Source organism: Oryctolagus cuniculus, chromosome 7 (genome assembly GCF_051225735.1).
Source record: "Oryctolagus cuniculus isolate XC-2025 breed Fujian yellow rabbit chromosome 7, ASM5122573v1, whole genome shotgun sequence".
Lineage (NCBI taxonomy): Eukaryota > Metazoa > Chordata > Mammalia > Lagomorpha > Leporidae > Oryctolagus > Oryctolagus cuniculus.
The window spans coordinates 72242129-72269309 of record NC_142873.1 but is presented as its reverse complement, the minus strand read 5'-3'; the positions used below and the strand labels follow the sequence as shown (position 1 = coordinate 72269309).

General features: G+C 37.7%; 1 protein-coding gene across 1 annotated transcript in view; it reads right to left on the bottom strand.

The window, feature by feature from the left end:
• Window positions 1–851: 851 nt before the first annotated feature.
• Window positions 852–27181, bottom strand: part of PLPPR5 (phospholipid phosphatase related 5) — a 127204-nt gene continuing 100874 nt past the window's right edge. The window contains exon 8 of the mRNA XM_008264833.5: window positions 852–2800. Within this exon, the coding sequence (XP_008263055.4) occupies window positions 2768–2800 (33 nt within the window). The 3' untranslated portion in view covers window positions 852–2767. The remainder of the gene's footprint in view (window positions 2801–27181) is intronic.

Genomic DNA, 27181 nt, shown 5'->3' with positions numbered 1-27181 from the left:
TAGGATAGATCCTGAGAAAAGAGAGGCCCAGTTAGAAGTGGACTAGACAAAGTCTGTCAAAGAAGGTTCACCTCTCTTTTAACATAAAAGAGCCTTTTAAGTTATCTTAGGAATCAGATAAAACATGTGCAGAATTTCTGCCATGCAAACAGAGACTACTGAAATTTTCAGGTTGACCAATGTATGCTGATCTGGGCCCCAAGTAAGTAGACTAAAAATGTGATGTCTTTATCAGAAAGATATGTGTTCATCTGCTTTTACTAGACTTTTTATTTACATATTTACATATTAATATTTTCTTAAATGCGGTTTTCATTATTCTCAGTAACATCATGGTTAAGGACTCTTTGCTTGCTTTTATCATAGTCACATCTATGTTTTTTTTTTCTCTTTCTGTATTCTCAATAGGATCATTCATTGCACAATCATGGATCCATGAAGCTTAAATATTACATATGACTTTACTCTTGTCTTGGATTAAACTGAGTTTCTGAGGAATTTATAACTCCTATATTCAGGCCAAGGTCCAAAGATACAACACTAATATAATAATATATAGCTGAAAATATATAGCTATATAATGTATGGAAAACCATTCTTAATTGGGTTCTTGAAAAATGGATATAGAACCAATAGAACTGACCAAACTTGAGAGGCCTGTCTGGGAATTCTGCCTTCTGAGACACGATGAGATCATCCCCTTCACTTCTACTACCACTAAGTGAATTCCCTACTGATATTATTGCCTTAGAAGTCTTCGAAGAGGGTCAAGGCATTCAAAGCTTTTTCATGCTCTAAGTTTCCAACAGAATTGAATTTCTATAAAGATCTAAAATTGGAAGAGATACAGATTTTCTTCTTTCGGCCTTAATAGAAGTGTTTCAACTCCTACAGTGGCAGAAATGGGCAGGTAACATCCAGGCTGGAAGTAACAGACAAGATTTTGGTAATATTTATTTACTGGTTTCTTTTGAAAGTGGAGAGTATAAAGAAAGTTCATTTTTTAGTACTTTCAAGCTAAAAAAAAATCATTTCAGTAAATTAACTATAAGCCAGTGTTAATCAGAAGAGCATTAAAGATTGAAATGTTACCATCAAAAAGCTCATTTGCTTTGTATTCTGGTATTTTCATCCTTAATTTCACAGACTAAATGTAAAGTATGTCCCTTAGGATCTCTCCTGAGTTGGGGCCTGGGCCCTGGGATGACCATAGAAGGAGAGATATTTGATTCCGTTTTTGCTTTTACTGAGGGCCTCACAACTAGACCCTTTGACATTCGTTACTTATAATAGGGTCAAAAAGGTTTATATTTGTATACCTTAAAAGAGTTTATTCTTATAAGCATTTAAAATACTAAGAGCTTTTGTAATTCCGTTTTCACATGCCATTTTCTAAAACATAGGTAGATACCCAGCACTGTACTCATCACTTCAAAGGCCTTAGTGTTCAAAACAATATCATAGCTGTTGCATGTAAGATGTCTTCAAAAATTTCATGGAAAATCCATGTAATGAAATAAACCATGCATGGATTTCAGCATTTCTTGCACCAAGATAAACTTACCTTTTACTTCCATTTTCCATGACCTTTTTGAAGTACCATTGTGTTTTGGATCAGAAAACCTAAATTTAAATTTTAACCCTGTTCTTACTAGTTTGGGGCTAGGCATGTGGTTCACTCTATCTTGGCTTCATTTTTTTTCTCATTTATAAAAATAAAGCCACACTCTTAACATTTACACAGGGTTACCATCAAGATTAAATAAAATGGTACTTTGTAAATTATAAAATACTACACAAATGCAAAGCAGAACACATTAACCATATTTCTAGCATTTGCGTCATTTAAAATATGTGTCAGAGGTGGATCTTTTCCATTTAAATAGTGTGAAATCTTGACCAGTGAAAAATCCTAAGAATGGAGATTTGACCACTCTTAAGATGCTGTCTTCAATGGATAATCGTTCAATAAGGTACCATTGCTAGATTTCTTCATTCTAACTATCTTAGATACTGCCTGTTTTCAAAACCTACAAGTCAACAATTAAACCACAGGTGTCAGGAGAAAAATTCCAAATAAATATTTTTTAATTTTTATACATTACTTATTACAGTAAAAATTGGCATTTTTCCCCTTCAAAAGCAGAAGCACCAGTCTTAGAATGTATAGTATGAATGGTAGTTTAAGTGAAATATAGCATAATAGAATGTGCAAACATTATTTTAGTATAGAACATACTTTCTAAAAGTAAAGAAAATTCACACACTGAAATTTGTTAGAAAGGAAATAATGTCATGCTGAATAACAATATAGAAGACCCCCATGGCTTTCAAAGTCCACTTCAGATTAAACAGGGTACTGGTGAAGAGATATGTGGGAAATTGAAAAGTTTAGTGCCAAGTAGAGGATTTATTTATTTATTTATTTATTTTTAGCAAATATGGTTTCTGTGGAGATATCTTTAACTCAACTGCAAGTGATTCTGTGAAGAACTAAAGTGAATGTGTCCTTTAGGAATTTGTTCATTCAGTCATCACGTTTTTATTGGGCACCTACTTTCTGTTAGACTTTGCTGTAGGTGTTGGGGGTGCAGTAAAGACAGAGTCCTGCCCTCGAGGAGCTCACAGTCTAGTGGGGGCAACAGACAGGCTGACAATGATACTAAAATTATAGAAATCATTAGACAACTTCATAAACTTTGGGTGTTATGAATGGATGGTAAAAAGAGACGATGTCCAATGCAGTGAAAGACCATCTGCTTCGATATCATGTGACTTCTGCGAAGGCAGTGATGTGGTTCTGTAAAAAGAAAAAGGAATTGCAAAGTCAGAGTCTTGGGAAAATTGGCTCTGTGAAATATTTAGTGCCTTTATAAACAATCATTAGCCTAATAAAGAAAACTAGCTCAGACATGTTTAAACACCATGTCCTTAAACTAAGTTCTGAGTTATTACATAATTTTGGCTGGTAATTATATATTTTATTCATTATTCTTAATTAACCAAATAGATTAAAATGTTATACCTGCTTTATTCAAAATTAACACTGAAATTCGGAGAGATAGAAATTGCAATGCCAGACACGTTAATATTCTGTTCAATGTTAATGGAATTTTAATGCTCCATGTTCAGGTTTCAGAATAATTGCTCCCTGTGAGACAGATGGAGTAGAATGAGGTGGTAAAATGCTCAGACTGAAATAGCATTTGTTAGTTGATGAAAATCTACTTAAACAGTTCATTTTTGATGCATGAATCCAGACTCCAGACTGCAATCTCTGGCTTTTATCTCAAGCATAGAATTCTTTATAGACCTTTGGTTTTCTTTTTACTTAAGCAACAGAATTGTGTACAAAGAAACCTTGTAGAATGGCTAAGATTTAAATAGATCCAGTCATGCAACAGGCTGGATCATGGATGTTGAAATCCTGTGCTGAAAATTGATATTACATAATCATACCTCAATTGAGATTATGTTAGGATTCAAACATGAGTGACAGCCCCAAGCAGGAATAGCAACATTAAAAATGTTCCTCCCCATCACATTACCAGCTTTGAATGACTTCTTAGTAGTTTTTGCCTTGGTTTTAAGAAGACGGTGACATCATAAATAGGACTTTATAAAATGAATGATTGTTATGACATGTCATCAATGTATACTTAGCACTTTTTAAGTTAAAGAGTTAAGTGTTGCTAAAAATTTTTAGAATGTGTGAGGAGATGTTACAATTTATTTTCAATGAATTTAGGAATATTAAACCACAACTAAAAGAACATCATTAGCTACAATTTGGGGCATTATTTTATAGGTCTGAGTCACTTATCACTCAAGGAAAAACACAATCAGTAAGAACCACTAGCAAGGAAAGAATGCTGGTTTTTTTTTTTTTCACTAACTCCTTATAGCACCTTAAGCACTTTAATTTTCCATTGAAAAATACAAGATGAAAATGTTGGGAAATTCGGTGGCTCCTCTCTAAGTTTTCTTGAGTTTTCCTTAGAAAGGCATGGGCATGACCTTAAGACAAACAAGATTTAGCAAAGTTATATAACGCACTATGATTCAATAAAAACCATAAGAACTGTGGAAATAAAAGATCAATTTTACTTCTAGTGGCCCCATGGGGACTTGAAATCTGTGAACTGAGAAAATACAATTTGATATAGAGTGTTTCCATATGAAACTGACATGAGCATCATAACTCTGGACAAGACCTGGCATAAAATAATTGCTGGAAAGACATTAAGACAGAAATTGATGATTAATCAGTCAAGAGTAACCAGTAGGTAGGGAAAAGGTGAAGAAGGGGTCACAGGGAGAGGACAGGAGTTAAAAATTAAGAGAAAATAAATGGCATCCCAAAGGCCATTGGTTTAGGCCCCAGGACTCCTGTCCTTGAGCTGGATAATAAAAGGTCCATAAGGCTCATTCCATTTGTGGAAGATAACCTACAATTATCACCCTGGAAGGTAGACTTAAACATTAAAGGACTTTAATAAAGGAATGACCAGAAACTAACCCCTGATGATAGTACACAGCTTGACACAGAAGGCAAAAACCAAGTGTACAAATGCCAGCTGGCAAGAGTGACAAAGAAAATGCAGTAACTGTAGGGTGCCAACAGAATTTGTCATCTAAACCTGGACATGTGTAAGGGGAAAAGGTGCTAATGATACAAAGAGACAGAAGGCTTAAATCAAAGATGCCCCAAAGAGGGAAGGAAGGTCACCTTATGCTATGGTTTGAATGTGTCCCCTGGAAACGTGTTGGAAACAGCACTGTTAGGAGGTGGGACTAATGAGAGCGGATTAGTCCAGGACTCTGGGGAGACCCACATCCTGTGTCAGGTGGACTATATCTGAGTCCTTGCTCCACTGTTGACTCCAGCTTTCTGCTAATCACACCCTGGGCTCTGCCCTCATGAATGAGCTGATGCCATTATTGTGGGATTGAGTACATTGGGAAATGGAGAATTTATTCCCCTTTTTTCTCCCTTGCCTTACTTTGCCTTTCTGCCATGGGATGGCACAAAAAGAAGGCTCTCCTCAAATGCCAGCACCACAATCTTGGATTTTCAGGTCTCCAGAAATAGGAGCCAAGAAACTTTTGTTCATCATAAATTACCCAGTCTGTGACATTCTGTTACAGCAGTACAAAGACTCCCTAATAATGAGCCAATGAATACACTGTTGCGCACTCTTGAGAGCTACAAAATGCTGGCATTTGACTTTGGGATTTAACCTCATCTGCTTCAATGGCCACTGGATCTTCCTTTCACTGTGCACAAATACCAAATCACATGACCGTTCTTTATGTGGAAGCAGTACTACATTTTAAGACCCCAGGGTTCTAAGGGAAACTCCTGCTTTTTTAACTCTAGACTAGCACCCTCTCCATTTTACTTTACCCTTAAGTTTTGATCTCTGACACAACTTTTCCTATGTAACTGGAATTAGAATGGTTCTGCTTGGAGTTTGTCATTTTTAGGGTCATGGTTATCAGAAAGTTGAACAGATGAAAATAAAACATTGAGGTGACTGCCTAGGGAGGCAAAAAATTAGGGGCAATCTAGTGTATATAAGAAGGAGACATACAGAGAACAGGATTGTCCAAGACAAATTAAACTTTATCATAAATGAAGGAGATGGATTCTTTATTTCAGTATTTTTTTTTTCTTTTTACAGGCAGAGTTAGACAGAGAGAGAGAGAGAGAGAGAGAGAGAGAAAGCAAGGTCTTCCTTTCGTTGGTTCACCCCCCAAATGGCTGCCATGGCCCGCGCGCCACGCTGGTCCGAAGCCGGGAGCCAGGCGCTTCCTCCTGGTCTCCCACGCGGGTGCAGGGCCCAAGCACTTGGGCCATCCTCCACTGCACTCCCTGGCCACAGTAGAGAGCTGGACTGGAAGAGGAGCAACTGGGACAGAATCCGGCGCCCCAACCGGGACTAGAACATGGGGTGCCGGCGCCGCAGGAGAAGGATTAGCCAAGTGAGCTGCGGTGCGGTGCCAGCCTTCAGTAGGTTTTTACTAAGATTCTCTTCTAGCACACGGATGATTTTACCCCAAAGGAATCTAGAGAAGGGTAACATGATTGCTTCAGGTTTTTCCCATCCGTAACACTCTAAAATCTATTATACAACTTCCATTAGCAAAGTATTTGAGTGCATAATTTGAAATATATAAATGGCATAATTCTTATATAGGAAGTTATGATATTGCTCGCTTCTCCATCAGCACTTTTCTCAGTAATATGCAAAACTGGAATTGCGTTTAATATTTTCAGATCAGTTGTCTGGAGGAACTGACTCCCTTCAGGTCAACTACATGACAGTAGGTTTCCCTTTTGATCTGACTAAATCCTTTTATTTTAAACTGACACATAAAAATTGTACATATTTATAGGGTGCCGTGTGATATTTTAATACATGTAAACATTACCTGATGTTCAAATCAGAACAGACATATTTTTCTCCTCAGGCACTTATCATTTCTTTATGGTGAAAATATTCAAAATCCCTTCTTCTTTTAAAAACCATAGAAATTCATTATCATTCTCTGCAGCCACCCTACTTTCCAACATACCATCAGAACTTCTCTTAATTAGAATAGTCCTGTTAATCAACCTTTTCCATCTTTCTCTTGTCCCTGCTCTCCTCTGCCTCCAAGCTCTTAAATTTGGATACTAAATTTTATTATTAGGCAGTAGTACAAACAAACAGGTGGCACACCAAAAATACTCATGCTTCAAAGTTTAATTCAGAGTCACAAGAAGAAAGCAGTCCCATAAAGTATCAGCACAATTCCTGGTACCTTCTGAAGTTACACCTGCAGAGGTTTATGGCTCAGATGACAGAGCTTGGGCACCCCCCACCAATGAAAATCAGAATATGCTACACGAAGCACCCATTAGAAAGTGTTCATTCAAGTCCACAGCAAACCAGTGAGCCAAATACTGAGTCTAGTCCTTGAGTGCAGGGGTCTCATGGGAAAACAAATATTTTGTTTCTAAAAAAAGTCATTTTGGATTCTAAATTTGGCAAATTCTAAAGTCTATAGCATGCCCATCTTGAAAGCTCTAAATTCTACATGTGAAGTTTGAATTTAATTTTCATCCTATGCTTTCATTTACAAAAATTATACTCCAATGAAAAAATGTTATTTAAAAAACCTGTATTTATTTTTGACAGGAAAATTTGCAATGACTATGCCACCTGAAAAAGATCACTGTTTCCTTGTAAAATAATAGGGGAAATGTAAAAAACAAAAAGCAAAAAAAGGCAATGCAGGGATGTATTAATAATTAAAGCTATAGAAAACCAATCAAAAACAAACAAGCAAAAAACAAAATGCTATTATTAAGGGCTATTTACTTTAGGAATATTAAATGTCCACTAGTGGGTGAAAACAGTATAAATTTGAAAGATTAATAATAGTAGCAACAACGAGAAGTTGTGGTCTCTATATCCCTTTTGGTTTTAATGGAAACCTGCACAGAAGGACCCATTTTCCTGTATTTGCCTTAATTTTGCAACCCAACTCCAAAACCAGTGCGCACGAGCGCACATACGTTTATTGCCTTAATTGAAGGTGTTCCCAGTGGCTTATTCCCATTATCCAGCTGAAAAGTCTGGCAAGACAGTCTTTAAAGGACCTTCCCTGTAAATTTTCTTCTTGGGCATTCTCAACTGCTTGGTTTTGAGACACCTATAAAACATGTTTTACATATTATTTAGACATTGACTTACTGTGCTAAAAGTATAGTTTATTTAAAGTTCTATAGTGTTCACCAAATGCTGACATTAAATATTGGTTCACTTCCATTCTGTCAAAATGACTGGTTTCTGAAAGATGCTGTGTTTTAATAGGAGGTTATCAACAATCAATATATTTTTAACCTAAACATAAATTTGAATTTGTACATTCAATGTCTTTAATTCACTGATTTTTTTGGCTCAATTGGTAATAAAACTATGTGGTACAGGGACTTCACAGTTAAATAAATTGAGATTTAAATGTTTCAATGTGGGCTGCATAACCATTGCAACTTTTACAATTTAACATTTCAGACACAGCTTTTTGGACTGTGAAATAAAGGCAATAGTACCTATTGGAATGAATTTTCATTAAGAATAAGTGAGATTATATACACAATGGTCCTAGTATCAATGCAGACATATCCACCATGCATTTCTAGTTATAAAAGTCACAGAAACAAGCTAAAAATAAAATGAAAAAAAATAAAGAAATCAAAATCAGTTTTTCAATTATTGGTTGGATTTTTAAAAATAAAATTCACCATTGGTTTATTTTACCATAAATCCCACAATTCTTCCGGTCTACAATTCTGTTATCCAAACACACTTTAAAACTTGAATGTTTCTTATAAGATGCTGCAAACTCGTTTGTGGCAAAAACTTGACCAGAACTGAAATGGAACTATCTAGGTTCTATGTTTTGCAGGACAAATATCCATCTTTGATTACAAGGTGATGCTTTAGATCCCACTTGCTTCACTGAATACACATATCCTTAAATCATAAAATATTCTGAATCCTGGAAAACATCTGGTACTGATTTATGATAAGGAATCCTGATCCTAGAATTCAATCAATCAATATTCTGATGTTATACAGGCAAAGCCTACATTTTTATCAGGGGAATACGGATGGATGCCACGATCCTAACTTTTGCTGTTTTCTCAATTCATTCATTGTATCCTTTGATAATGAACACCAAGAGGAAAGTGGGCAGGAGGAGCGGGAAGAGGAAAAGTGGAGGCACCCGGAGGATGAATGTCCAGACTACTTCGTCACACCAAGTATTCTCTTAGCAAGTTGTGATATGGGTGAGGATTTTGCTAAAAAGAAATAATATTAGGTCTTTTCACGAAGAAGGCATTAGTAAAATTCAGACTTCAAACTGTGAAGTTAAAATTCATATTAATCAATTTATTGTTTTAAGAAGTTGAGGCTCTGGAGGCATAAAAGCTGTGGTGACAGAAATAGCATTTTCTTGGGACTCAAAAAAGACTCTTAGGGACCTTTCTCTCTCTACAGTTGTTTTTAGTTCAAAGTTTTCTATAAGTGCAAGGTTTTATTTCCATTAAGGAATTTTTTTGTACCATTTAGAGAAAGCAGCTAATGAGTACTTTCTGAGACAACTGTTTTTCCCTACAGAAAGAAGAAATCTCTAGATGTCTTTCTCCGACGAGCAAATTAAACCAGAGGTGAGTCTGGCATTACTGGCACATTAGCTATCAATCTTAGGCGGTAGTCCCAAATCCTGAGAGCCAAAGAAGCTGACTGCTTTCCACACCCACTCATGGGATACTGGTTCTCAACTGAGGCTTTATACTGGAATCAGCTGGGAGCTTTAAGTAAACGTTGATGCAGTCCCAGAGACCTGTGGTTTATTTGGTCTGAGATATGCCTGGTAATTAGAATTTTTAAAGGCTCCTTGGATGATTCTAATCAGCCAATATTGAGAACCAGGTACCAGAAGCTCTGCCAGTCCAGCCAGGCCCAAGCCAAGTCGTGGCTCCATTTGCACATCACCTAAGGTGCCCAATAAGACATAGATCCCCAGGCACAAGCCCAGGTCACGTGGATCCAACTCTCTGGGTGTACATCCCTGAAATTTTCCCTTACTGCAAGTGTGGCAGGATTGGATACCTGTTATGCTAGTCTGAGTACCAGTTCCTAATGGCATAGAAAAGTGCTTGATGAGTGAAGCAGGTATTGTTAGGCATATAAAATCAATTCTTTATTTAAAATTATATCCTTTCATTGATTAAAAAAGTATAGCCTAAGAAAGCAGCAGTCCTAAATAATTTTAAAAATAACAAAAAATTTTGAAATCAAAATTTCAAAAAATTTTTGAATCTTTTGGAACCAACTATACATCCCATGCCTTGCTTAGTGCTTCGCAATGCTCCAGTACTGAGAAGGTGTGCAACAAACGCTCCGTTTCACTTAATTCAGTGTTTCCCAAATGTACCAACATCATGAAATTCCCTAAAGGGAATTAATCAATTAATCTATTAATGATAATGTGTTGATGGTATTTGGAAGAGGTAGGTTTGTGCAGTGTGTTCACTACATTTCTTAACTTCCGTAAGTACAATGACACTCCTGTCTTCCACCCCTTTATCCCATATTCACAACTGTATTCTCAACCATCAAACACGTTTGGAATGTGAAAGCCTAATTAACCTCCTGGCCCACCTTCCTCATACCACAGGGTTTCTTTGGCCATGGGAACATTTCCTGATTGCTAATTTATCTACCTGTTCTAGTCTCTCTTGTTTCTTATGAACTCTGTTTCTTTACGACACATTCTCAACCCCATGGTTGATCATCTAAACTGTTTTTAACAGCATCCTTCTATCTCTTGTATCTGTGTGCTTTCTTCCCTGCCAAATAAAACCCATGCACAAGCTGTTTCCACTATCTGGAACATTCTTTGGTCCTTCCAATTTCCCCTAAGATGATGCTGCAAGCGTATTTGAGTTTAGGTAGGTCCGCCTTCATGTGTGCCTTCAGCATAAGCATCTTTGCTGTCTTCTACATTCACTTAAAACAGTTTTGTCTCCCCTGAAAATATAAGCTCGGGATCCTATGAAATGCAACCCAGTGCTTCTTGTTTGATATCCATCACATATTTCATGTTACAATAATTTTACTGTATCTAACAATGCATGATAAGAAAGAATCCATCCATAAATTGCACTCATGCATTGTTTTGTATTAGCATTTTAAACTTATTTAACTTCTTGCTTATTTAACTTCTATAACTTTTCAAACTACTTCAGATTTTATAAATAAGCAATCAGTGCTACTCACAGACAAGAATAAGAGCTTGTGGATAACTAGTTATATGATGAATTTTTGTGTAATCAAGAGCTGATTAAAATTCATTCAAGGGACCTGTGTTCTGGCACAGTGGGAAAATCCACTGCCCGCATACCATATGGGCACCTGTTCGAGTCCCAGATGCTCCACTTCCAATTTAGCTCCCTGCTAATGCACCTGGGAAAGCAGCACAATATGGCCCAAGTGCTCGGACCCCTGCAACCCATGTGGGAGACCTGGATGAAGCTCCTGGATTCTGCCTTTTGCCTGGCCCAGCCCTTACTGCCATGGGGTTTTGGGAATGAATCAGCAGATGGAAGAGCTCTGTCTGTCTGTATAACTCTGCTTTTCAAAGAAATAAATAAGATCTTAAAAAAATCATTTAAGAGCTTGCCTATTTTCACAAACAGGCACCAGTTGGTAAAAATATAGATAAACCACATCAAAGTTCATTTTAGAAATATTGAACACTGCAAGAACCATTAACCATGACATAGAGAGTTTGAAAAATATTTTATAAATGTAAACATAAGTTTACCATATGATGTGCCAATCCCATGAATAGGTATGTATTTAGAAGAAAGAGAAGCATGTTCACATAAAACCCTATTCATAATTATCAAAAAAATCAAAATAACCCAAATACCCTTCAATGAGAGAATGGATAGACAAACTGTAGTATACCCGTATAACTACTACTACAAAATGCTACTGTGCAAAAGAAAAAAAAAAAGGCAGGGAAAAACCCTTGTGCTGCTTGTAACAAAGAAGTAAGATTAAAATGGCTTAATTCTGTCTGAGTCAATTTACATGACATTCTGGTAACACGAAAATCAAAGGCAACAGGGATCTTTCTAGAGTGATAAAAATGCTCTAGAACCTGATTATAGTGATGATGTCATGACTACATACATATATTTGCCAAAACTCATAAAACCGCAAGCTTTGAAAAAAGGAATGCTACAGGATGTAAATTATGTCTTTATAAACACCAGTGTAAAAGGATTAGGGCTACTGGTCAGGTGATATGATCTATATCTAAAGACCAAGTGGTGTCCAGAATTTAGTTTTTCAGTTCTTAAATTATTGTTTCAAAATTTGAATTTGTTGTTTCAGTAACAACAACAACAACAAAAACCAAAAACAAACAAACAAAAAAAAACCCACAAATAAAAAAACTGGCACAGTGTTGCGGCACAGCAGGTTAAGCCCTTTCTTGCAATGCAGGCATTCCAGAGGAGCACTGATTTGAGTTTCAGCTGCTCCACTTCCAATCCAGCTTCCTGCGAATGTGCCCGGGAATGCAGTAGGAGATGGCCATATGCTTGGGCCACTGACACCTATGTGGGAGACCTGAGTGGAGTTCCTAGCTTCAGTCTTGCCCAGCCTTGACCATTGTGGCCATTTAAGGAGTGAATCAGCAAATGGATGCTCATTCTCGCTCAGTCTGTCTGTAATTCTGCCTTTCAAATTAATATTTTTTTAAAAAAGAAAAAAACTTGGTTTATTAGAAGCTATTTAAGTAACACTTATTGAAATGAGGGACTTGATTTATTTTTGGCTCATGAGATGGGTGAGGATAATGAAGAATAATATTCTCCATTGTGGAAGAGTACATAAAATATGAATTAAATCAAAAGCCTTGCATATTCATCCTCTTTGTTTCAGCATTTCCACTTCTCTGAAGTGTCTTCAATTATTTATTGAGCTTACAAAGATGTGTGTGTCAGGGATGTTTGCCCTAGAATGGTTTACAATTGTGAAAAACTGGAAGTGGAAACAAATTTCTATATGTAACAAAGGTAATGGTTAGATAATTCATATAACTTTTTCAATATTAAATAGCATTGTGATTATGACTTTAAACTTCAAACTGACAAATACTGAACACATTTCCATGAAAATGGAAAAATGCATTTTTGTCTTCTTGTTTCCAAACATAGGCCATTTGTGTGACCTTGAGCATATTACATATCCTCTGTCTCTTTCTTTATTAAATGGAAATAAGACACACTCAAATGATTTCTATAAAAACTAAAATATTGTATTTGCCATTCTCTGAATAATTCCAGATGAATATTAAAGTTCAGACTTTACCGTGATGCTTGATACAATTATTACATTTATTGATCTGTAACCATATATATGATGTATTGTTATGTTAGCAAAAGCAGAAGACTACCAAAGAAAACATACAGGGAAATTCACACAAGCCACACATATACTGACAGAGTCTTGAAGGCTACTTTAAAAAAAACAGTTTCAGTGATTACTGTGATGGGATATGGATACTTCCCATTCATTTTTTGTTTTGTTTACCTGAATTTTCAAATTGTAGACAATATATAAGAATGTTTATTTACTTATTTATAAATGTTCATTTGAAAGACACACAGAGAGGAATAAAGAAAGAAAGAGGGAGGGAGAGAGAAATCCCATCCATTGGTTCACTCCACAAAAGCCCACAATGACCACGGCTGGGCCTAGGTCAAAGATGAGGTGGGAACACAATCCAATCCCCTTCATGGATGACAAGAATTCAAGTACTTGCGCCATCACTTCTGCCTCCCAGGGTCTGCATTGGAGGGAAGCTGGTCAGGAGCTGGGGGTGGGAAATGAACCCAGGTACTCTGATGTGGGGCACAGGTGTCTTAATCAGTGTCTTAGCAGCTAGACTGAACATCTACCCCAAAACGTATATTTACTATTTGCTTCTTTAACTGAAAGAATAAAAAATCACCACAGTCCTTCCAAAAGACTGCAAATTGGGTCAGTGTTTATTTTTCTAGATTTAATCAAATAAAATTTTTGCTTTTTCCCCACTGTTATGCATTTCCTTCTTTTTTGACCACATATGGTGATTCCACTTATTCCAGGCTTGAAGATTATTTACTTACATCTGTATAAAGTAATCAAACTCCACAAGGGATAAAAGCCATTTCAAAATACAGTCATGAGTTTTTATTGTCAAAATTCAAGTATGATTTCAATGTTTCAGATACACAGCAGACTTTTTTTAACACAGAGCATTTTCATTGTAGAGCTCTGACTATGAAAACCTTGAGAATGGCCCTCTGTATTACACCATCGAGAACAGAGCTGAGAGAAAAGATGAATGGCTGTGAACAGCTTCCCATGTGTATCTAACGACAAGTGCACGGGAATATTTTAATCTGTCATTGTCTACTCTCTATTGTCTCCTTATCTAATGACTGAATGAATCATATAATTTTAAGATGCAGTCATCAACTCTATATTTATTCACACAAATGAGATGAGAAAGCTTGTCTGTATTCAGAAATAATTTACTGAAAGATGTCTTTATAAAATGCCTGTTAGATAAATTGGGGGAAAAACCTGGCTTTTATTCTTCATATAGTTTATTATGATTTATAGAACGTGTTGAAAATAAATATATGGGAACATGAATAGGAAAGTGACATATGGCAATGTAATAACAGAATGTGTTAGTATTTTTAACCTAAAATGTGATGTCTGTTAGAAATTTTAAGCTTCCATTTTCAATTTACTTTTTTAATGCAAAACTGAATTTAGCAAATGAGAACAGAGTATAGCATGTAAATGTTGATTTACTTCAAATATGTTTCATAAATGCTCAAAGCTTAGATTAAGGAAAAATGCCTGAAATATAAATATAGTTAGCTCCACTAACTATTCCAATATCATATCACAAGTAGATCTGTTTTGACAAAGTCCTATATAACATTTATATTACAGGTCAGCAACTCTGTAAAACAAAGATTTGCATTACAGAAAAGGAAGTGAATCTTAACTAGATTGCCAGAGTTATTCATGCACAACATGGTGAAACCTCAAAGGAATTTATCACAGGGAGCACAATAATGCATAATCATATTTGTCTTGGCAAGAAATCACAGGATTGTTTTGCTGTTGCTATGGCACTAATGTATGCAACACTTTATGCTATAATGTTTTCTGCCACTCGTGCTATGTATGAAATAGGCAATCTGTATATACTTTTAAATCCATGAAATATTTTCATATGAGTATCCTACTCTGAAATTTTTTAAACATCCCATTGAGGGAATTATTACTGTTGCAGGAGAGAAGTAAATTACGTGAAGCATCTCTTATGTGCCCAGAAGTATATCTATGCTCCATTAATTCCAATAATTGCCCTGCATGGAAACTATCACTGTATCAATCAAAAGGAGAGGTGTGATTTGTCTAACTCTACCTGGTTGCTATGCAGGTGAAACAGGCTTAAAACGATGTTTCACTGCAAAATCCAGGCTCTCTGTCCACCCTTAACTCTGACTAAATTTCGGCTCATACTTTATTTTGACCCCTTGTAGTACTGTAATTCACAAAAGAGTAAATGAAAGTCTCAATGCATATGCTTCTCTGGGTCACTAGGAGTTGTCTTAGAACTTCCCTATCCACATATGTAATTTCCTCTGCAGTTGCCAAGGGAATTAAACATGGAAATTTACATCTGTGAGAGTTCCTACTCATTATGAAAATACCTAGATGTTTGCAAATGTCATCATTCTCACCAGTTTCATTCAGAGAATGCTTCTGTTAAGCAAGGGTGTGTGTTTGCATGATGGACTACACTGGATAGTTCAGGCTGACAAAAAGCCTTTTCCTGTCTGAATAAAACTAGAGTCTTATAAACTATTCCTATCACTACCTTCCCTTTCTTTTTGGTAACAAGGAATTACCTCTGGTTAACTGAGATCATACAAACCACAGAAAATGATGCCTGGGTTTAGATTAAAGAAAATACTACTTTCGGGACTAGCGCTGTGGCATAGAAGGTTAAGCCTCTTCCTGCTGTGCCAGCACCCTATATGGTCACTGGTTCTAGTCCCAACTGCTCCACTTCCAATCCAGCTCTTTGCTAATGAGTCTTGGAAAGCAGAGGAAAATAACCCAAGTCCTTGGGCCCTGCACCCACATGGGAGACCGAAATAAGCTCCTGGCTCCTGGCTTTGGACAGGACAGCTCTGGCCATTGTGGCTATTTAGGGAGTCAACTAGCAGATGGAAGATCTCTCCCTCTCTCTCTCTCTTTCTCTTTCTGTATCTATTTCAAATAAAATACATAAACCTTAAAAAAGAAAAAAATATTACTTTCTCAAAAAGCATATCCTATAACTCTATCCATTTCAAGTTTCAAAGTTATCAGAAATTAAATATGTGACTATAGTGGTCTATTGTAATTGTCTTCATAAAACTATTCAGATATTAATTCCTGTGAGATTTTCTAGAAACATTCCATTTTTTTTTATCGAATCCTATCCATCTTTATATTGCTTTTTAAGTATTTGTGTTTCCTTGTCAGGTGAAGTGCCTCTTTCCTTAGATTTACAAATAGTATGGGCTAACACTGATAATGCTTACATTGTTTCCAAGTGCCTATCTACATCAATCTGAATGTCACCATTGGGTTTAGAAAACAAGTAGCCAGCAAGAGTGGGAAAGATCAGATATGTTCAGTGCTTTGCTGCTAAGATAAACCATCTTGAGCCAAGGGAGTGACTTGGAAGGAATACCAGTGCACACCTTGTCTTCTAGTTATGAATAAGAGGTATCTCTGAAGTGAGGATAGGAAAATGCCGTATTACAGATGAGCAGGAGGGTGCTGGAAGGCGTGGTTTCTCAGTAACACCCTGGCGACCAGCCCTTTTCCACTGTAAGTCACTACGACAGAAGCCTCTGGCTTCCAGTCTTGGCTCCTCTTTGGATCACAGCTCCCTGCTGCTCTGCACCCCGAGAAACAGTCCGTGATGGCTCAGGGGGTTTGGTCCTGCCACCAGTCAAGGGGGCGGAGGGGACTGAATTGACATTTTGGCTCCCAGTTTCTTTGGTGAGTGAATCAGCTGACAGATTCTCTCTCTTTGCTACTCAAATAAATAAATAAATAAATAAATTTTAAAACTGCTAATTTACACTTAGCTAGTCAAAATGGCATGGTATGGCTTCCTTGAGATGTAGTCCAAGTCATTTACCATATTCAATTGTGTTTTTTACAATAGCCTCAGAGTTTTTTTTTTTTAGTTTTGTTCAGTGTTGCTTTCCTTCAACTCATTCTGCGTTCTGAACCTGTTTCCTTACTTCAAATTCCCAATTGCTTGCAGAGTAGGAACCAACTTTTTAATGTCACATGGAAGACCTTTCATGAATCTGTATCCAAAGTGACAGAAAACAATTTTCCATGTATTTATTTCCCAGTTGTATTTGATCTCTAAAGATTTGCCAATTAATAAACTTGACCCATTTTACAATTAGGGTGTTTATATATTACAGATATCCATCCTTTCATGTGTGTGTAATTTAACACTTCATGATGGAGCTTTTATAAATTGCTTTATTTTCTTTTATTCTTTTTTAGCTATTTTTCATTTTATTATATTTTAGATTTACAAAACAAAAATTATGGGGTAGTAATATAATGAGTTCCCATATACCTCTCACTTCACTTTCCCTATTAACATCTCATATTAGTATATTTGTCATAATTAATGAACCATACCCAGCTTTATATAATTTTTAATAAAGACTCCTTTTATCTCTTGATCCTTCCCAGTCCCTAGTAATCAACATTATGTGTTCATATTGCATTTTTTATTTTTGCTACTATATGTATGGAAAAACATGCAGTATTTGTCTTTTTGTGTCTCTTTATTTCATTAACATGATGTTCTCTAGTTCCAGCATTCTTGCTGCAAATGACAGGATTTCATTCTTTTTATACCTGATTAGAATTCCATTGTATATGCCACAACACATTTTCTTTTTCAATGTATCTTGGTTGATTGAATATTTCGGGTACAGATATTAGTGTATTAGTTCGCAAGTAAACATTTTTGAGTAACTTTTCATGAATACTATAATTCCTGAAATCTTGCAGAGCTGATCAATCTTGTAAGGTTATCTAAACACTTAAATGACTTAAATGACTCCAAAACTGACCTTTCATCCAATTTTACAGAGGGAGAAGTCTGAGGTCAGCATGTTAGGTCACCTACTTCTTCTACCTTGGTATATGTTTTCAGTAAATATTCTGTATGAAAATATCAAAAGCTCAGTGGCTTCCAACAACAAATATTTATTCTTCCCTTATACTACGTGTTGGTGGTTAGGCTCTGAGGATCTATTCCAGGCTACAGATTGGATGCTAGCCTGCTTATCCCATTTTTCCATTCTGGAGCTCTGGCTGAGGGAACAGTACTTCTCCTGAAAGGTACAGGAGCAATAGGGTTGGCAGAAACTCATGATGGCTCTACAAGTTTCTGATTGGATGTGGTATGTATCATGTCTATTCATATGCTTGACCAACTGTAAAGTGGACACAGAAGGATGGACACTCTGCCTAAGGAAGGAAATAGTTACTAATTGGGATGATACTGCTGCTGGCCACAATACTTACTGGATTCTTTGGTACCAAAATTTTAAAATTTCACCAAGAAATCTCTCTATTCTAGCATATATTTCTTTGTACCTTGTATCTGGTTAACGCTTAGAGCTGGAATATCTAAGTATTTACTTGGAAGAAGCATTTCCTTAATGCCTATTTCTGAACATGGCTATTGCCCATCTGTGCTATTGTGCAGAATATATAGTGATTCATATATTGGGTGTCCATGCTATGTCATCATATCTATTATCTTCAGATCAATATCATTCTCATGTTCTTTTACTACAAAACCTGTCATTAATATAATTGTTCTTTTTCCAGTGTGGATTTTGTTCTTTATGGTTTCTGGTATTGATTTTAATCTTGCCGTGACATTATTTGTTTCCTTACAATAGTTTCCACACTGTGTCTGCTATCTTTCATCTCTCATTTCACATGTTTTCTTTAATTTCCTTGACTGTGGAAAGGAAAGGCTATCTACAATAAATTTAATTAAATTTTGGCAATCTTGCCAACATGTATTATCTCTTGAAATCCTTCCTCATTGTCACAAAATCCTTTTCAAGGATTTAAGTCCTCACCATAATCATTCATGCCTAAATCAGGATATTTCTAGTTCAGTTTATTTTCCCAAAATGATTGAGGGAGGGTTAGTGAACACTCCTTTAACTATTTCTATGAACATGTAGGGAATCCTCCACTTAGATTCTGAGCAGAAGAGCTGGATGTAGTTCTGTAGCATCATCTTCATGCTTTACCAGCTGACTGGAGTGTGAGAGGAAGTTAAGAGCATGGGTATTTTTCAGGAAGATCACTGTTTCTGTACAGTTTCATTCATTCATATGTTTGTTAAAATACCAGAAAGACTGCTCTTCTGTTTAGCTTATCGTCTATTCCAAGAAGATGATGCAGTTCTTTGATTTTTTTTTTCTTTAAGTGAAAGTACTGGACCGGCACTATGGCATAGTGGGCTAAGCCTCCACCTGTGACACCAGCTTCCCACATGGGTGCCCGTTCTAGCCCGGCTGCTCCCTTTCCAATCCAGCTCTCTGGTATGGCCTGGGAAAGCAATAGAAGTTGGCCCAAGTGCTTGGGCCCCTATACCACATAGGAGACTCTGAAGAACCTCCTGGCTTCTGGCTTGAGATCAGCCCAACTCTAGCTGTTAAAGCCATTTGGGGAGTGAACCAGTGAATAGAAGACCTTTCTCTCTGTCTCTCCCTCTCTCTGTCTGTAACTCTACCTCTCAAATAAATAAATAAAATCTTAAAAAAAGAAATTACCTTCCTGTTCAGTTATGGGGTACCCACTAAGTCTAGAAAAGGGTTCCTTCATCTCGCATGACCCCACATTAAGGAGAACCCTGATCAGAGAAAAGCTGACTTGAAGGCTTTCTGGAGTGTACATTTGACTATTTACTAAATGTCTCAAAGCAATGGGCCCAAGGCATTGAAATGTGCTCTAAGTGGAAGAGATTTATCACTGCCTCAGAGGTTGCTACTATCCTTCATCTTCACTCTTCTGACATTTGGGTTATTCATGGGGTTCTGTCACATTTGCCATTTAACCAACATTGTACATATTTAATGGCAAGAAAAATTCAATTGCCTTTAAGATATTTCTTCAAACTGGACTTATTTTTATCATACATCATAGAAATGCCTAAACTTTTACACTATCTTATTCCCATTCTTGATGACACAGCTATGGAGATATCAATCCCTACTCCGTTCTTGCTAATACAAGAGACCAAATATAAAGAAAATGTAAGTGGTTCAATCTCTACTTCCCAGGAGAAACAGATCTTTGTTCCTCAGGTTCCCAAGGGTAATTAATAGTCTCTTGGTATCTCTGGAGACATTCTGAAACCAACAGCACTTAGGCTTTTGTTTGGCATGCACAAGTCCTTCAAGGTAGAGATAAGAAACAGGTAAGTTTGAGAGGACCAAGTGATGTGACCTGTGAAGAGAGCTGGTCCCTGGCTCCTTGGGTCTGTGTGAGCTTTGTGTATCTCACAGATGACAGGCACCTGCACACAGCTCACAAACAGGGTCCCAGGACTGACAGAATGTAAAACAACAGTGGTGGGTAGGGGCAGGTGTTGTGGCACAGTGGGTTAATTCACTCTGCTTCTGAGCCAGCTCTGATTGGTATCTGTTTCTCTTCCCCTTCACCCTCCCCCTCACCCCGCCCAACACATATGATCCTTTCCACTATGCTGGTGATAAATATTGTGTGTAGTGCCTTTCATTATACACATGCACACACATTTTTATATATGTAAGAGATTTTTCTAAGGCTTTACACTATATATATATGAAAATGCTCCATGTCTTATTTCACCCACTACAACTGTTAAACAGTAATTATAATTACAGTTGGCAATTCTTAAGGGTTTCATATGTTTAAGACCCAAGTGCTTTACCAGTTGCTTATTGAACTCTCTTAATGTTCAATTTATGAAAGGGAAAACTAGGTCACTGAGCATTTAAGTGAGTTGCCTAAGGCCAAAATTGTTCAAAATTCCCATCCAAACTGCCTCCAGAACCACATTAGATTGTACTGGATCCCAGTGTGGGAATATGTTCCAATTGATTTAATGATACATTACTGATATGCATAGGTCTTTTCATAATGTTGTATGACAAACATAATAAAGTTACTGGGAACCTGAACATTTAGTGAGCATTGGGATATGATGGGCCAGTTCCACAGATGACTAATTCTTTTCATAAAACCAAATGTAATGAATGTTCAGATTTACTGAGCTTTCAGAAAAATCATGGCTTTTCTTTATAAACTATGGTAATTAAGTACATGACAAATTCCCTATAATTAAGAGATAAATTGTGGCACAAAAATAAAGACTGCTTGCACACCATAATTACTCTGTAGCTTATAGTTTATCAAACATGTACTTTGAACATAGGAGGTTATACAAGTACATAACTTCTAGAAGAAACCCATTGCCTTCTCCAACACAAAAGTGACAACCATGAAATAAGTTTGGTATAATAATGCTAAAACTATTGACCATGCCTGCAAACCAAATATGGACACAGTTTCTTTTTTTCTTCTCAGTTTAATGGCATTTTCCAACTACTAATTATTAACATCAAAGCAATGGGAAGAATTTTATTATCTATTCATTTACCAATGTCAACTACAGTGAAAAGTACTGAGGTACTGCAAAAAGTTTGTGTAGAGGTGTGCGTTTGGCACAGTGGTCAAGCTGCTGCTTGGAATGCCTGCATCCTATAACAGAGTGTGCCTGGGTTCAAGTCTCAGCTCTGTTCCCTATTCTAGCTTCCTGCTGATGCATACTCTGGGAGGTCACAGCTGATTTCTCAAGTATGTGGGTCCCTGCCACATATGTGGGAGACCTGGATTGAGTTTCTTGCTCTCGGTTTTGGCCTGGCTCAGCCCTGGACATTGTGGGCACGTAAGGAGGGATCTAGTGGACAATCTCTTTCTTTCTATCTCTGTGTTGCTGTCTCTCAAATAAAATAAAAAAATAAATTTTTATAGTTTGTGGAAATGTGTATTATAAAAAACTATCTATGGATTTCAAAACTATTTTACAGCAAAATAGATTCCTTTTTTCCAGCTTTTCTAAAATATTTTAAAGGACCCTCACACATACCACTACCTATTTTTTATTATAAAAGGAAGAGACAGCTAGTGCTGTTTCAACTCTCTCTGACCGATGAGCACAAGTGAACTTGCTCCTAGCAGCAGAGCTCCGAAGGGAGGTATGAGATATCCCTGGCACCAGGCTTTGCCATCTCCTCACAGTTTGTGTGGGTACAGGACCGTGTCCCATTCAGGGAGAACTGTGCCTGGGAACATGAATGAAGAGTCTGCAGGAAAGCTGTGACTCAGCAGGGTGTGATGCCAATGACATCCAATGAAGAAGAGGAGAATCAAATCACATTCATGCCATTTATATTCCCTAACTACCAGAATGAAAAATAAAGCACATGGATTTGTCATAGCCAAAAATTTAATGAAAGAGGTTAATAAACAAGTCTCATAAACATGTCTCTAGCATTTACAGGTTTTAATAGAATATTTCACTTTTACTATCTAATACTTCTTAAAAAGATTTATTTTATTTATTTGAAAGGCACAAAGCAGAGAGAATGGGAAGGACAGAGGAAGAAAAATTTTCCATATACTGGCTCACTCCCCAAATGGTCTCAATGGCCAGAACTGGCCAGGCCAAAGCCAGGATCCTGGAACTCCTTTCAGATTTCCTACATGGGTGCCAGGGATCCAAGTACCTGGGCCATCTTCTGTTTACTCAGACACATTATCAGAGAGCTGAACTAGAAATGGAGCAGCTGGGACTTGAACCAGGGCTCATATGGGATGCTGGTGTCACAGGCAGTGGCTTAACCTGATGCACTATAACACCGGCCCCATTCATCTAATATTTTAATACTCACTGCAAATAAAAATGAATCAGCAATAAACCCACAATTATAATTTCTTAATCGCTTAATATAGAAAATGATGTAGTCATAGATAAGATTATAATGCTATGAAACTACTAGACAACTGCCAAGTAAAAATGGTTAAAAAGCAGAAGACTGTAATTATTATTCAAGTTAGTTTCAGAAACATACAAATGAAAAGACTAATTATTACCCTGATCATTTTCTATAAAGCATGTTTAAGATCTTCTACTAGACTGCATTGCTTTCTATGTTTATTATGTTTAACGAGATCTAATTTTTATATACTGTTGAGTCTTTTTTTTTTTTTTTTTTTTTTTTTTTTTTTTTGACAAGCAGAGTTAGGCAGTGAGAGAGAGATAGAGAGAAAGGTCTTCCTTTTCCATTGGTTCACCCTCCAAATGGCCGCTACAGCCGGCACTGCGCAGATCCGAAGCCAGGAGCCAGGTACTTCTTCTTGGTCTCCCATGGGGTGCAGGGCCCAAGCACTTGGGCCATCCTCCACTGCCCTCCCAGGCCACAGCAGAGAGCTGGACTGGAAGAGGAGCAACCGGGACTAGAACCCAGTGCCCATATGGAATGCTGGCGCCGCAGGTGGAGGATTAGCGAAGTAAGCCACGGCGCAGGCCCCCTTGTCTTTTAAAACATATTTTTTCACATAGGTATGTATCTCAGAACAATTTGTTGCATAATTTTTTTCTGCTGCTTATGCATGACTTGCACTTCTGCAAATTACTTAACCACCTGGAGGTTCCATTATCTTAACGACAAATGGGGAAATTTGTTGTAATAGGACATCAACTAAGTGACTGTAGAAAAGAAATCAGAACAACTTAATGGTCAACAGTTAACATAGTTCATTTTTGCCTCAGAAGCATCTAAGGTGAATCTGTGTACTCGGGTCTACAAGCGCATCCGAGGACCCATGCAGCCAGGGTAGATGAGTTACCTTGCAAAGGATCTTAGAAGCTTGCTTGAGCTGTTATCTTTATGTTTTAAAAAGATTTATTTATTTATTTGAAAGTTAGAGTTAGAGAGAGAAGGGGGAGATACAGAAAGAGAAAAATCTTCCATCCACTAGTTTATTCCCCATATAGTCAGAACAAGGATCAACAGGTTCTCCCACATGGATTTCAGGGGCCCAAGCATTTGGGCCATCTTCCACTACTTTTCCCAGGCCATTACGGGGAGCTGGGTAGAAAGTTTAGCAGCTGGGACACGAACCAGTGTCCATATGAAATGGCAAGGACTTCACCTGCTACCTGCAGTGTTGGCTCCCAGCCATAACTTTTTCCATTTGAAGAGAACAGGGTAGAATGTACAAACCAAGAGCCCTCAGTGAAGGGCCAGAACTGTGGCATAGCAGATAAAGCCGCCACCTACAGTGCCAGCATCCCACATTGGCACTGGTTGGAGTCCCAGCTGCTCCACTTCCAATCCAGCTCTCTGCTATGGCCTGGGAAGGCAGTAGAAGATGGCCAAGTCCTTGGGACCCTGTACCTGTGTGGGAGACCAGGAAGAAGCTCCCAGTTCTTGGGTTCTTGGCTTCAGATTGGCGCAGCTCTGGCTGTTGTGGCAAACTGGGGAGTGATCCAGCAGACGAAAGACCTCTCTCTGCCTCTACCTCTCTGTAATTCTGACTTTCAAATAAATAAATAAATCTTTTTTAAGAGTTCTCAGTGAGATACAAACAAGGTTGCACTTATTTATTCTACTCACATTTCATTGATCTAAAGTTGGTCACATGGGTCATGTCTACTGGGAGGGAAGTTAGAACATATAGATTGTAGCTGTCAGTCACTGATGTAGCTACAATTAGCTACAATTAGAGATTTAGTTACTAAAAAGAAAAACAGGAGAAGTGATATTCATTGACTATCACTCTTTGCCTCCATAATGAGACCCAGCTTTGAAAACTGTGATTACTGAAACTATATTCTGAAGCCCAGAAGTGTTCTGTGGAGTTTATATAAACCATCAGCATGGTTCTTGATGTATACTGAAGGCCATGAAATGCCAATCATTATGGAATTGGCATTTGGGAAAATGGCTAAGAAGCAGCCTGGGATGCCCACATTCCATACAGGAATGCTGGATTCGAGTCCCAGCTCAACTTCCAACTCCAGCTTCCAGCTCTGAGAGATGGCAGCTGATGGCTCAAGTACTTGGGTCTATATCATACATGCAGGAGACCTGGACTGCGTTCCAGACTCCTGGCTTTGGCTTGACTCAGTCACAGATGTTGCAAGCACTTGGGGAGCAAACCAACCAAAGGAAGATCTCTGTCTGTCTCTCATCTCTCAAATAAATAAGTAAATAATAAGTGCCGTTAATATCAGTAGCACAATAATAATAATAATAGTGATATTTAGTATCTCTGTCCTCACTTGAATGCTCTAATTCCCTTTACAGTATCACAGATAATTGATTATTCTTCTATTCTGAAATTCCTATAGTAAAAGAAAACTTGATCTCTAAGGCTGCCATCCATTTTCAAAAAGCTTTTTCAGGGGCTGGCGCAGTGGCGCAGTGGGTTAAAGCCCTAGCCTGAAGTGCCGGCATCCCATATGGGCGCCGGTTCTAGTCCTGGCTGCTCCTGCTTCCTCTTCATAGCTCTCTGCTATGGCCTGGGAAAGCAGTAGAAGGTGGCCCAAGTCCTTGGGCCCCTGCACCCACGTGGGAGACCCGGAAGAAGCTCCTGGCTCCTGGCTTCAGATTGGCACAGCTCCGGCCATTGTGGCCATCTGGGGAGTGAACCAGCGGGTGAAAGACCTCTCTCTCTGTAACTCTTTCAAAAAAATAAAATAAACCTTTTTGTAAAAAAAGTTTTTCTTCTCTATAGCCATTATTTATCCTTTTTTAAAAGTTATATTTGAAAGGCAGAGTTACAGAGAGGCAGAAGCAGAGAGAAAGAGAGAAAGAGAGAGAGGACTTCCATCCACTGGTTCACTCCCCAGATGGTCACAATGGCCAGAGTACCAATCTGAAGCCAGAAGCCAGGAGCTTCTTCCAGGTCTCCCACATAGGTACAGGGGCCCAAGGACTCAGGCCATCTTCTACTGCTTTCCTAGGCCACTGCAGAAAGCTGGATCAGAAGTAGAGCAGCCGGAACTCGAACCAGTGCCCATATAATATTCCAGCACTGTAGGCAGCGGCTTTACTCACTATGCCACAGCGCTGGCCCATATTTATGTTCTTAATCTCATTTTCCTTGAGTCTTGAGTCCCCCCAGAACAAATATTATCCCTATTTCACACAATGTGCTTTCAGATACTTATAAGAAGGTGTTTCTTCCTCCCTGTGCTCTCTTTGACTCTAGACTAACCAGTTTCTGTTCTTCTAATAGTCCTTTATCATCCAAGACTTAAGTCCACTCATTATCCTGGACATATTATTCTTTCACTCTTTTAAAATCTGCTTATTGAGTGTCAACTATCTGATTTTATTAATATCCATATTAAAACAGTGTTGTCACAGGCAGTACACAAAATTCAAGATGGTCTGAGCAAAGCTGAACAGAGCCAACCATCAGTTCCCTGTCAGGTATCATTTTCTCTAGGTGAGACATCAGATCCCATAAACTATTTTAGCAGCACTATCATGCCTTCACCAAAGGCCGAACTGTAGCCTACTACACCCTAAGCTTATTTTGCTTGTGCAGCTATCCTAGATACACCCTACCCTAAGCATAAACTTTTAAAAATGCAAGTATAAAACTTTTCCTTTCTTCCTATTCAATTAATTGTAGTTTGTTGCAGTCTCAAGAAGTTTCACTCTTTCATCCAACATATTACTTCTCCCTCATGGATTCACGTCATCCACAGATTCGATTAACCTGTGACTGGATTCTTCATCTAAGATTCTTATCAAAAATGATCCTGATTAAAAGACTAAAGTTTATCTGTCCCAAGAAGCAACCACTAAGAAATCTCCATGGGGTCATGTACCTAGTCATAAATCCACATACCTGCATCAACATTTGGAAGTACCACCCTAACTGCTTCAAAAAAGTCTCAAGGAGAGTTATTATAACACCATGGCCACTGAGGCCTCAGCCTGTCACTCAAAGTGCTATGTGATCTGGCTGCATTCAGCCCAATCTCATCTTTGGTCCCTGATCAGGAGAGCTTGATTGACATTTTGCTGCTGTCAGATATTCGTTTGTTTTCAACAGATATTAATAGAGCCTCAATTCTGTGCCAGGCATTGTACTCAGCATTTATCCACCAAAACAGCACATAGAACAAATGAAACAGATTGTATGAAAACTGCAATACATTCCCAACCATCTTGCTACTTTGTTCCTACACATGAGACCAGTGTACAGTGTTCCTTATTTAAAGGCTATGGCTATGGCACAATACAGAGTGAATCCAAGTAAAGGTATTCAGCTTTTTGCATGATGGATACAAAGAGATATTTTAAGCAAGGTATACACTTTTGTAAGATTACCCATTCAGTGACAAACTTCTT